Raw genomic sequence first — 13601 nt, forward strand, 5'->3', positions numbered from 1 at the left:
ATATGCCTTGTAAGGGCTATGCTGTCATAGATGACTGGAATTCCAAATATTTGGACACATTTAATGGGTTTATTCAAAGTAAGTCTTTAGGAAACTTTTCACTAATCAAATTTGTTTGGTGAGTTTCCCTTGAAAACATTTTGAAGTGAAAAGAAGTTGTTCTTAGTATTATCCATTTATATTTATTAACATTTGGCTATAAATGCACTTCAGACACCCATAGAGCTAAAAGACTATGCCTTCAGCTTGGAGTTAAGATTTTCCAACCCCAGTAATGTGACTAATTCTTACAAGGCAAACATCAGTGGGCCAAGGGGATCAGCATGACATAGGTACCATGGCTTCCTCCTCCAGCCCCTCTACCGATGTGACAAGAAAAGTGATGTTCCCAGCACTCTGCGAAGGTGGAATCTCTTTTCGATTTGGTTCTGGAGAAACGTGGCTACCAGCATCCAATCACTGTAGATTCTGAATCGCGCCATTCCAACCAGACTTCCCAAGCACACACTAGGGTCTCCTTAAGGAAGAGGACGATGGAAGATGAGATGCCGTTCACAAGCCAGATGCCCTATATCCAGAGTCCTGTTCTGTGTTTCTGTGCCAAGTGTTGACCTCGATCCACAAATCTTTCCTTCTCGCATAGTCAGTCATGGTCTGCCCTGGAGAATGTAGAACAAATGCAAGCAGGTTCCTGATGACCTTCAGCCCAAACTGCTCTCAACAGCGGCCAAGCCACCGCAGTCCGGAGAGAACCCTGAACCCTGGCATGGACCCGCTTCGGAAGAGAGGGTAGCATGTCCCCGTCTCCTGTCCCGATCAAAGCTGCCTTTGTCAGGCAACGTGAAAACCAAGGTACTGGATTATGGCAATGGCAAGGGTGCCATCAGCCATTGCAGAACATTTTCCAGTGGCCACCGGTTTCCTCATAGGTGTGCACATGCATTTCAACAAGAAATGATAACAGACAGCCTGGCTGCTCTGTCTCCTCCTCCTGTCCGCAGCAAGGTGACGCAGAGCTCTCTGCTCAAGCACGGGGCCCCTCGGGACCGGCCTGGGAAGGGCTGTTCAGGGAGCGAGTGTCGGAGCTAACCCTACTTAAGGGGAGGAAAACAAGCTCCATGTGTTTCGTATTAAACCATCAGTAAAAAATGGAGACAAGGTCATTACTTTCAAAATATAGAAAGCCAACAGTTGAAATCATTTAGTAGTAAATTGTTTTCTACATAGAAGATCAAACATGTAAAGAGGTTAGAGCGACGCTTCAGCTATGTTGGGCGCTTGTTAGTGGAGGGCTTCTCGCGTGGGTAAGGCTCAGGAGAGGGAGGTCAATGACCACGGCTCGTGAGGCTTCACACCCACGCTCCGCGCTCTCTGTTTGCACTAGAAGCCAGACACCGCCTTTGGGTGTGACGGGTGCTTTTGGTTTTGTAGGAGAGAGCAGAACTGGCTACGGAACACAAACATGAGCGCGGAAAGGGCTAGAACGCATAGAAAGGCGAGCACTGGTACAAGCTCGTCTGCACAAAGTCCATCAAGGATTCTCTTGAGAATCTCTGATTTGTGACCCAAAAGCTTGTGAGGCTGCAGTGATGTCATCAGAAATCAAAGCCACCACATGAAATGGGGAAGGTTCTTGAGCAATACTAACCCCTTCGCTAGCGAGTAAAGGGCAGGGTTAAATGGTTAAAATCATCATCATCATCATGAAAAAACTTGGCCCCCTTTCGCTTTACAGCCAGATGTACAAACTGTCCCTTTAGAATACAACGTACCCCCAAGCCTTTTGAGTTTGGAATGTAGCACTGCATTGGGAATCCCACAGAAGCCCTAAGGAGCACAAGAAGCTTTCTTTAAAAAAAAAAAAGGAAAAAGTTTCAGTTGGGTGAAACTGCTTGAGCAATGGTTCAACGGAGCGCCTAAAACTGGAATTTCAGATATACAAGAGGACAGGAAACAGATAACTTGGTGTTTGTCTTTTTACAGGTCCATGTCGTTCTTGAAATGCAGCTATAACGTTTCTGCCAAGGACAAAGGTAAGAGGGTGGACAGGGCGGTTACCACCAGAACCAGCCGTGGGCTCAGACCGCAGCTCGGAGGGGCAGCCATTGATTTTGTGGTTATGTGGCTGGAGGCACCAGCGAGACCATCCTTTTCGTAATCACGCTGTAAGAGAGAATGCTGTCATTACCATCCACCGTGTGGGTTCATTCCATCCCCGTGCGTTTAACCACACATCTCTCTCTCTCACCCCCAGCCCCTAACTAGCTCCTGTCACTCATCAAAGCTGGCCCAGGGCTTCCCAATTCACCGGCTTGTGGTTGTATGGGAAGCATCATGAATCTGGGTGAGAACTAGATACTTCTGGCAAACTGTCTGCTCAACATTGATATTTTTGCTCCTCTGTTACGGATTTTAAAATCCACTTGGGGGGGTAAATGTGAAATGCCATTCCCCCCTCCACTTCCCAGGTCCCCTAGTAACTACGCAGTATGGAACCCTGTCCTGGGACCACTGACTGGGGTGGAATGCTGGCTGACCCTCCCCATCATGGAAGAGGGACAGGAAGAATCACCTGAGGACACTTGCCCAGGTCAATACCAGCTCATATAGAGAGGGATCATGGGGGGGGGGGATCCTCAGAGCAGGCAGTGCAGTCTTGCCCTTCACTGGCCTAGATTTTGTAGATGAAGGAGTCTGTCCTGCTGGTTTGTAGGAGAGCCCAGGCCAGAACCCAGGCTTCCCGTATTGTATTTAATCCAATATTTGCCATCTCCACATGCAATCAATATAAAACCACTGAGATTCTTTCTCCCATACCAAGTCTTCAATCTATGACACAGCACGTGTCAATCCGGACCGGCCCCCTCCTAGTCAGCATGGCTGACCTTCCATAGGATGCATTTCTCCCTCCCGCCTCCAGCACCGGCTCAATCCCATTATGTCGCATCTCACCACAGTGAGCCAGGATCATGACAGAATCATCCATCTCCTCACCTATAAATTGGGGAGAGTAACGTGGCTGCCCCAGATACCTCTGGGTTGCTATGGCAATGAAAGGAACCGGAGCTAGAGGACATCCGGTGAGCAGTGAGAGTACTTTTCTGTGCCGGGTGATAGCATGTGCCTGTGGCTCTGGGACAATGGTATTCACGGTGGGTCCGGTTCTGAGGTGAGGAGCCCAGGTCCCTTACTTGGTTCTAACTTTATCCAACGGCTGCATCTGCTCAAGACCAGAGGAACGTGGAGGTGCCTTACATTTTTTTCTGGATCGGAAATTTATGTTGTCTCTGAGCCCTTCACATCATACCCTGCCCCAGGGGCCCTGTATCCATAATGCAAGGAGACCCCGAAAAGAAATACAACTTACATCAGAAAGACAGAGGTGTGTACTGCCTGACACATTGGATTTCAGCTTCTGAGCCTGAGGAGAGACAAACACACACATAAAAATCACTCCTACATAATACGAAAGAGTAATTACTATGATCCATTAATCAACTGTCTAGGGCAGTGCCACTGATAACAGGTGAAGTTAATAACATTTTATTTAATGCAATATTTGCCATCTCCACGGATAATCAATATAAAATGATCCAGGTACTTCACATTCTTTTTTTTCCATACCAAGTCTTCAAAATATGACAGCATGTCTCAATTCGGACCTGCCCCATTTCAAAGGCTCAATAGCTCCCTGGGGCTAGCAGAGGAAGCACAAGATGAGGTTACCAAAGACCAAGTTTTGAAGTCACTTATATTCTGAACTCATGTTTCTGAATGTTAATTTCTGGGACGTACCTTCAAAGTGCAAATGTTGCAATAAAAAATCCCCATGTATTAGTAATATAGAGATAGGTGCTCCTAAAACTTGTTTGTTCATTTGCTTATTCATCGCTCCAGTCAACACTTACCAAGCTGTTTTCCAATGCAGGGCCTATGGCGATATGAACAAAAGGATGGAGTCCCTAGGCCCATGGGGCTGCCCTCTGGTGAGTTAAACACTCACTGCTTCCACAGGACAGGTGGTCTTTCAGACAGGTCTCCTCGAGGAATTGTGCGGGCATAACAGACGCCCGATCCAGCATTCTTAACACTCAGTCTCCAGGGGGCTGAGCTGTGAAAGCTATACATTCCCTAATTCCATACAACCAGAACAAGTCCCGCTGGGCTGTCCCTGAGAACCGAGTTGAAGGAAAGGTTCCATTACTCACACAATTACAATGAAAACGGCTGACCGGGTGCAGCCTCCTTGTTTTACAAAAGTAAACAATTAGGGTGCAGAGAAGGTAAGTGACTTACCCAGGGCCACACAGCAATTTACTTGGGAGTCAGGACACAGAGCAGGTCTCTCAAAATCCTGAACAAAACTGTGCTCTTTCCTACATTACAGTGTTTCTCCCAGGGAACCCTGGCATGCCTTCCCTGCCCCCAAACCCACACAACCCCTCGCAGGACCTCCACCACCCAAATAGCCCAACGGCACCGAATGTCGGAGAGCTCATTTGCCACCAGGATGAACCTGGTTGGGCATCACACCAGAATCAGGAGCATCTGGGCAAGCAGTTCCGTGGGAATGGCACTGGTAGGCACGCCCGGGCCTGCTGCAGGAAGACTCTGCAACTCACTGAAGACACACGGGCTGAAATGATAGCATCTTTACCCAAGGAGTAATTTATTGGCCATAATGCTACTTGGGAGGCATCGTAATCTTTTACTTATATTTGCATATGCCAGCTGTGAATATGAAATGGAAACCTTTAAACAGGCATCAAGAGTAAGGCACTGGAAAGCACCCCCAGGCTGTTCAAAGGTCACTAAATGTTATATAAGAAGATCAGAGGGGAAATTGGAAGCGGAATTGAACCTCATCCCAAAGCCTGCTTTTAATCTATATTAATAGCAAATCTGGTCTATGGCATTGTTACCTGCAGAGAAAAACGTGTAGAACTTCTTCACGTGTTTTATTTCTGTCTGAGAAATAAATTGGAATTGTTCCCAGACACCAAAATGACCCTAAAACATCATTCTGTCTTTTCTTTCCTAGGCCATAATCTACAAAAGACACAAACTTTTGCTGAGGGCCTTTGCATAACTAAGAAGTTCACTCAAATGTGCAGAAAAGGCAGCCTGACTTCTAATCTGACTTCAAGGTGTTTCTGGACTTGTGCCCACAGCTGAGCTGCCCACAGTGGCCTCTCAGAGTCCCAAGGGCTAGGCCGGCCTCCTTCCGACTTGGGTCTGCATCATTAGCACAGCACCCAGCGTTTTCCTCATTGTATACACAACCTAGATACTTACCAGCTGTACGTCTTACATCAGGTGCCTGTTGAAGTACTGGTATAATGCTTCCACCAATACACTAGAAGTCTCCTGTCTTAACAGGTTTTCTTAGGTGGACTATGGACCTCCATAGGTAGTTCTGGTCCTCGTTAGTCACTGAGCGTTCATCTGTGTACAGGACTGCAGGCATACAACCAGGGAGACGTGCACAGGTCTAATTTCCCAGCATCTTGCCCTCCATCTGGGAGTGGCTGGGATAAGTGTTCAATCACGTGGGAAGAGGCATTTAGACCAGCGGTCGCCAACCTTTCAGACCTCATGGACCACCGGTTGGTGACCGCTGATTTAGACCACTTCCAAGTCTGTAAAGTCTCCTCTTCCCCCAGAGTAGCCTCTATGGAAAGGAAATGGTCACCTTCTGGCCTTGTCTCCCTGTAGCCCCACTGGCTTCACTAAATCTGGAGACAGCAGCCCCAAGCTCCTCTGGCCTGGAGGACCCTTCAGGTTGGCGTAAATGGATGAAATGCTGAGTAAAAGTAATAATGGACAGCCAGGCCCCTCCAGATGCTCTGGGGGACCGCCCTCTCTCCTGTTTCCCAACCCACAGATGCACATAGCACTCCAGAAGCTTAGCGGTCCACGCACACAGGCCTTGAAGTGCTCTGCTTCCGACGGAGCGGTCTGGTGCAGACCTGAGCAGGGACCACAGGAAGGTCTGTGAGTCTGATCTGTGCAGACAGAATGCCACCAGCTCCAGGCAGAGTGACAGGCTGGGCGTCCAGCGCCTCTCAGGGTTCATGGACTGCGGATGGAAGGGCAGAGCCTGGGACGCTAGCCAGGCTCATGTCAGGCTGGTTGCATGCTTATCGGTCCTGTATACAGTCTGAACCCCACCAGTGACCCCGAGGTCAGAAAGCTGCCTCCACAGCCCACCTTAGAAAACCTGGCTCATGAGGCCCTTGCAGAAGCCTGAGCAGCCTGCTATTTCGACACTCTAAAGGCTTTCTCCCTGAGCATTTTTTAAAGCATCATCAAGCTATCACTGTCTGCTAGTCAGGTATGATAAATGCTAACATCCAATTACAGGGCGCCCCCCCACTTTCCACTCTTGCAAAGAGTATTTAACATACTTTAAATGCTGTCTCAGTTGATGGAAACTGAGACGGAGCCAGAACAGCTTAAAAAAAAAAATTAGGTCCTGTAAGATATAAGGTAAGCAAGAAACCGGAAGGAGAACCCCTTTATCGCCGGGTTCTAAACCGGTAAAACCAAAAGTGTCACAGCCCAAGTGCTGCCAGGGCGCTCAAGGTCGCCCAAGGCAGCCTGCTCCTTACGGGACGTGCAAGGACACCCGCCCCAGACACGGAACCGTACAGTGTGTGGCTTTAAAACATGACATCTCCTAAAAAGGAGCCAGGGAAGAAGAAGGGGACGGCTTCATTTTTCTACAAGTCAATTTTAACCATTGTTCCAGCCCGGTGAAAAATGCATTATGTAATCTCTCTTAGGAAAGAGGGCTTCCTACCAGCTAATTCACAGTGACATGGCGGCGGGGGGAGACGCCACCACCAAAGCACAGAACCACCAGGTTCTCGTCTTGAAAGCGGAGAGATGAAAAGGATCCTGGAGAAACCCGCCCCAAACCAGAAGCCTTGCTCTCTCTCTGGAAATCCAGGGAACCTGGTCTTTAGCCACTTCGTGAGCCTGTCCAGCAGTTTCATAAAATTGTCACCGGCCGTCATTTGCAAGTCCAGGCACGTCACGTAATAGAATTTCCACGGCCCTGTCATTGCGGGGCCAGACCTCCCCAGTCCCTGGCACTGGAGGGTTAAGAAATGCATTAGATGCTGTTAACCTCTGCTACCTGGAGTCAGGCTGTCGACTCCCCTGGCTTTTTAGCCCGGTGATTAGCATTTGGAAAGCCTGCCCTGGTGCTATGGCTTTCCTGCACAGAAACACACATAATTTACAGCTCCCAGTCCAGCCCCTCCTGGGCCTCTGCGCATGCGCACAGGAGTTCTGCCCACAGTAGGCTCCCCGGCCCCGGGGGCCTGGCGGCGGCGGCGGGCTCTGGGGCGGCGGGCTTTGGAGCAGCGCGCTTGCTCTGTTTATGGAATCGGAGACTTAGAAGTGCACCCACTCGGAACCTGGCATTTCAGCCCCGGGAATCCATTTCTGCAGAGAAGCCAGTGTTTAATCTCAGGTTTTTAGGTAGCTGTCAGCCAGCGGGGCATGCAACATTTCTCCACTCGCCTCCACGCCTAAGAAAAGCCAGTTTCTGCTCTACCTCCAGAAAATTAAACCCGAGGAAGCTGCCCGATCCAATAGCAACAGACTGTCCAGGCTGCAGCCAAATGGTCGTAATTAACGATGCTTCTGGTTCTTTTCTCCCTTGCTTTACTGATTAGAGAGATTTGCTATATTAGGAACCTGTTTGCTTAATGACAGAATACAAGCAATAAACAGAGAAATACACGGACTGTAAAATGCAATCAACTCTGCTCTCCAGCGCTCACTAAGTACCTCGCTGCATCTATCACCCTTGTCAATATCAGTTCATGAGCGAATGCGTCTCTTCCGCAGCACGGACGGGACCTTTGCTACAGAAAAACATCTGCGCGAGTTCTTCCCGAAATAGTCCAGCACTCACAGCTGTTTCTCAGTTTAAATCTACGCACCTTACGTTTTCTTCTAAGACAAAACACAGGAGGAAGGATGCGCCCCCTCATTCCGAAGGATAACTGGGCAGAGTCTGCACTTGCATTTCAACAAAATCGACTCACCCGCCCACAGTGGCCTCTGTGCCTGCGAACGCAGGTACATCCACCTGATTTTATGGGTAGTACTTACTACATAACAATTCCATTGTGCTTTTGATATGTGCTCGCCTGGTCATTTCTGCACAATAAAAATAAATAAATAAACAAGAAGCTGCCGGCTGCTGCATCCCGGCCAAGTAATGGTGGTCGCCCCGGCGCTCTGCAGTCTGACACTCGTTTCAGCTTTCCGGGTTTTGCCGGTTGGGTTTGGGAGAGCCAGGGGAGGTTTTATGGCCCGTCTGGTCACAAGCAGTTGACCAGCTTTTCTAAAATCCCTTCCACTGTCCATTTTGAAACTCGCCTTCCGGGTGATTTGTTTTGCCTACCAACTTGGTAACAACCACTTGCAACCACTGGTCTGAATAATGCGCAGTAAAATCCGCTACGTGAAACAAGTGGACGCATAAATAAGGCCTGCTCCGAGCCCCCAGGCCTGGCAGGGAAGGGATCCATTTTATCCACACTGACCTCGGCCAGCCCCGTGGACCCTGGCACAGGTCAGGAAGGGCTGAGGGGGATGAGGAGGGCAAGGGAGAGTCGGGGCAAGTGTCCTTCTGAGAAGGTCGTGGTGAGCATCCTTGGGCAGCTTTTCTGCCCTGTCTCTTCTATCTGCGCCCTCCGAGACACTGTGTCTACACACTGCCTGAACTTCAGCCAAAGGCTTTCATTACATTAGGCTCGGAGAAGGCCTTATAAAGATACTTCACTCAGCGGGGTTTCGGAAGGGCCACAGGGTGCCAAGATGTGTTAGTCTGGAAAGGTCTGGAGGCCTGATGGTGCTTTCTTATCAGGAAAAGCTCAGGCTCAGATCCCAGTTGGGTTGCTAGGTTGAGTGTCAGGATCCCAGTTGGGTTCCTAGGTTTGGGGGGGGGGAGAAGAGGGGAGAGGGAGGAGATGCCTTGAAGGTGATGTGTATTCATGTGCCAGAATCTGAGAGTCCTTGAATTCCAAGTTGAACTGTGCTCTTTGGGTTGAGCCTACAGTAGAAAACTCTCTCACCTGACAGGACTCAGGACTGGGCCCATACATAGGTCATTGGTCAACGGAGAAATTATGTTCAAGGGCAAAATCATGACATCACTTGGAAATTTTACATTGGCATCAAAGTTTTTTTCAAATTTCAAAGCTTCTCTTTTTTAAATTTTGGTAAGAACCCTTAACATGAGATCTACCCTCTTAAAATTTTTCGAGTGTACAATCCAGTACTGTACACTTGGCTGCATAGGGGATCTAGGACTTATTCATCTTGCATTACTGAAACAGTACACCTGTTGATGAGCAGCTCCTCACTTCCCCTCCCCCAGCATCTAGCAACCAAATTCTATCCCTCACTTGCATGAGTAACGATTTTAGGCACATTGTATAAGTGGAATCATTCAGTGTTTGTCCTTCTGTGACTGGCTTATTTCACTTAGCGCACTGTCCTTCAGACTCATTCATTGTCAATTATTGCAAGACTTCTCCCTTTTTAAGGCTGAGCAGTATTCCATTGTATCAAAAATTTTAAGACCTGAATGTGCGATATACTGGTTTTTAGATACATGAGCAAGGCCGCCCTCTTTAAAAAGTTTTTTAAGAGTTTGCTGATTGGAGTTTCCTGGCTTATGTTCTGCATGAGCCACACTTATAAGTCACAGTCTGTAAGATTTACCAACAGTCCTCCATTAGCTAAGCAGCCCCTGGGGCTTGCCCGCCAGTCCCATGAAAGGGATGCTGCAGCCCCGCACTTGTAATTTAACGCTAATGGCAGGATGGCAGGTGGCGTTGTGTGCAGATACCGTCTACAGCAGGGACCTTAACAAGCACTGCGGCGGCCTTCCTCCTCCCCATCACTCCACAGATCACCTGACATCTATTGTACTTTTCTCAAACTTGGGGCAAACTCATGTTGCCCACAACCTCGGGGAACTGTGTTTTCAGTTCACGGTTAACTTGCTTGATTAGCAAAATATTCAGGTAAGGCGCAATTATCAGCTGTATTTTAGAAAATTATGCCCAATGAACAGTGTGATTTTTCCCAACAATGCGTGAAAGACGTTTTGGGTTGGGGGGGGGCAGTTGGGGGGGGAGTGTTTGTAGAGCAGACACTCAGCCATAAGGGTGCCCAGGCAACGAGAGGTATGGCCCTGCAATGAAACATTTGTTCTCGCAAAATGCGCGAGTCGGAAATGCAAATGTGCAGGAGCAACGGAAGATTCACTGTGGTCCCTGATGAGAAGTGCACGAAGCCTATCTCATCCCACACGCATCCTCATCACCATCGGACGGTATTTATTAAGCCGCGGTGCTCCCGTGCGTTTACGTGCGGCCGAGGGCAGCCCCGTAATGGCTCCGTGACTTATGGCGCTAACTAGGGTTTGATAGAAAATGCCGAGGTCTGGAGACAGAACGGACCCCGAGCTTTTGTTCATGCTGTTTCGGAAGATGGAGCGCTCTTGGTGCCACGGAAAATAAGGTGACAGCAAAACATTTAAAAACTGCTTACAAAATGTGCTTCTGGTAGACAGAGAAAAATATGCTAGAAAATAGAGGAAAAGCGAGTAGGCCGGCAGAAATGATGACAGTGACAATCACTCTTCATAACAGCCTTCGCTGCCAGGGACCCCAGCCACACGGTCCTGGGTGCTCCCCAGGACTGGGAGGGCTTTCTGAGGGGAGCACCCCTCCCCTTTGTACAGGGGGGCTCTGTACTTGGGCTGGGGCTTGCCCATGTTTGTGCAGCTTGGGGTGGCTGCGCGGAGATCTGAGCCTGGTGTCAACTCCGAAACCCATGCATGTGGACTCCGTGTGAGACGTGGCCCACGCACCTCCGTCATGTGTAGATCACGGTCCTGAGTGCTCCCCAGGACTGGGAGGACTTTCTGAGGGGAGCACCCCTCCCCTTTGTACAGATGGGGGGCTCTGTACTTGGGCTGGGGCTTGCCCATGTTTGTGCAGCTTGGGGTGGCTGCGCGGAGATCTGAGCCTGGTGTCAACTCCGAAACCCATGCATGTGGACTCCGTGTGAGACGTGGCCCACGCTACCTCCGTCATGTGTAGATCAACCCTCGGAAGGAGTTCCTGTTTCCCAGGGATCACTGAGGAGGGTTCCGAGGGGCAGGAACGAGCCTCAGGTCACACAACCAGCTCGGGCAGCCTAGACTCAACCAAGTAGCTGTCAAGGGGAGCACGGCACTCGGGGGGAGGGTCCCCCCAAGTCTCACCTTGGCCATCAGAGCAACATGGGCAAATGTGACTTCTGCTGGGGGTCAGAGGCTGAGCTAGTCCTGGTGTTTTCGGTGTTTTTCCCAGAGAGCCCAGAGATGAAGCCCTCTTATATCCTAGCTGACGTGCCTGCAGCAAACGGGCAGGCAGGGGACAGCCACTCTGGGGAAACCTCCCAGGATGTCCCCTCCTGACCCCATCCCCAGCTTCCTCTCCAGACAGCCTCATCCATGGTGCAACTCCTCTTGGGCCTTCAATAGGAGGGGAGGGAAGCCCTTCACTGAACCTCACCCCCCAGAGGACCGGAGCCTTTGTCCTCCCATCGGTCAGCTCCGTGGCTCAAGCGCAAGGCAGTGCCGATCACTCTGGGAGGCACGGCTGGTTAGAAGTCCTAATGATAGGAGGTCAGTGGGGGATGCAAGAAATTGGATTTATTTATGGTACCTGATCTAAATGTGCTCAGAGGTATTCTCGTAGGTGACCCAGAACAAGAGAGCATATTTATAGCCAGGATGATACAGACGCCCTATTCCTTTTTATTAAGCATGTTCATTACCCAGAAATCGGGTTAAGCAACTGTCCGGCTGCTGAATTACTGTCCCTCCGATGGGCCAGCATGACCACCTGTGGACCACAGGTGCAGATGGTCTACCAGCTCTTCCCAGAATGCACTGAGGGGCCTCCCCTTCTTATCCCCATCCTTAAGTTATTCTCATTTTAAGAGAAAAGTGGTTTTTTAAAAAAAGATGTCCAGGAGCAGACATCCTAAATGGGTGGTCATAAAAAATCAGTGCAACCGAAGGCCCGCTTCCGCAGGGCACACCCCCTACCTGACGCCCAAGTTTATTTCCCAGATGCATTTGGGGCTAAAGGTCCCTTTAGCACAGGCTTCCTCTGTCTCATGGTCGGCACAGACCAACCAGGAAGATTAAAAAAAAAAAAAGATAAAATAATTACTGTGCTGGAGGCTCTGTTACTGTGCCGAAGAATTTTAATTTGTTTAATTATCACAGCCCTCCTAGGCGGTCCTGCTCATTATTCCCATATTACAGATGATGAATCCAAGATTAAGGAGATTAAACTACTCGTCATCAGAGCCCACAGGAAGGTCTGAGTTTATTGTCACAAAAACCCCAAGCCTTCAGTATTATCTACTCTTAAGCACAGCAGCTTCTTTTTCCTTTTTTTTTTAAAGAGCAACTTTGAGAACTAACCGAGCCACACTGTTGGCTTTTCGTCTGCATGATCCCTTGTCAAGCTTCAGTGCAGCCCGTGCTTCCGTTACATTATCTTACAGTGAGCTTGGTTCTGGAGTGAGAGGAATGATACTGCTGCCTCTACTTTCCACAGGACCCCAGAATCACTAGCTGCTCCCTCTAGCCCTGTTATGACACAGGGTTGTCACGGCTGCGGCAGGTAACAGGTGGAGACAACATCTGGAGCCTGGAGCAAGTGCCTACCCACGTGGCCAGCAAGAAGGGAATTCACCTGTGGCATCATCCTTCCTGCGGTGACCGTGAGCTGGCAAAAGATATCTAAAGCCCTTACGCTGTTCCGACCAACACCACATTTCAGCTAGAAGTTCTCTGGGGCTGACAACTAGAGAGCCGAGTGGGAGCCCAAGGGAAGGGGGCCCGTATCATTTCAAGGTGACGCAAGAGAGGATTTCTAGCCACTGTGGGCAGCTCAGCGCCAGCCTCCCTGCCGCTCACATACCAGGCACCGCTGTTTATGACACAGAGTGGAAATGGGCTGCGAGCCCCGAGCTCCTGGAATGCACCCCTGAGAGGAAGGAGCCCAGCCACCTGGGACTTCCCCTGCCTGTTGCCATTTCTGTGGAACAACAAAAACCGCACTGCACCCACGGGTCCCGGGACCATGTTCCCAAGCCGTGGCCCACGTCCCCATGGTAACCATGTTAGTGCACCTGGTCCAGGGCCTCCTCTGTGATTGCCTTCAGTTGTCTGACAACTTTCCCCTGGAGATTCCCAGAAACACACCAACGTGGAGTATAATTCCAAGGACGGCATGAGATAGTGTCTTCTTCCCCGTGCATGTATGCTAACGCTTTTGTTACTCCTAGTGATAGTATACAATGATATTAGAATTTAGGGCTCCCAATTTTGCCACTCGCTTCCTAGTACGGTGAAGCAAGCGTTATCTGGAGGCCTTCACAAGGCTTTATTAGAGTTAGGAGCCGGGGCTGACGCGGTAGGAACAAGGGGCCATCTGTAACATGAAGGACCTTCGCAAGAGACCCAACGTACGCCCTGCTCCTGCGGATGCCCTTCTGGCCTAGCA

At 49.7% G+C, this 13601-nt stretch overlaps 1 protein-coding gene across 1 annotated transcript in view; it reads right to left on the reverse strand.

The window, feature by feature from the left end:
* Positions 1-1175: 1175 nt before the first annotated feature.
* GFRA1 (GDNF family receptor alpha 1) overlaps positions 1176-13601 on the reverse strand; it is a 177748-nt gene continuing 165322 nt past the window's right edge. The window contains exons 8-9 of the mRNA XM_006088154.3: positions 3368-3421; positions 1176-2163 (exon numbers count right to left, since the gene is read on the reverse strand). Coding sequence (XP_006088216.1) covers positions 2008-2163; positions 3368-3421 — 210 coding nt within the window. The 3' untranslated portion in view covers positions 1176-2007. The remainder of the gene's footprint in view (positions 2164-3367; positions 3422-13601) is intronic.

The sequence above is a fragment of the Myotis lucifugus genome, unplaced genomic scaffold (assembly GCF_000147115.1).
Source record: "Myotis lucifugus unplaced genomic scaffold, Myoluc2.0 scaffold_44, whole genome shotgun sequence".
Taxonomy (NCBI): domain Eukaryota; kingdom Metazoa; phylum Chordata; class Mammalia; order Chiroptera; family Vespertilionidae; genus Myotis; species Myotis lucifugus.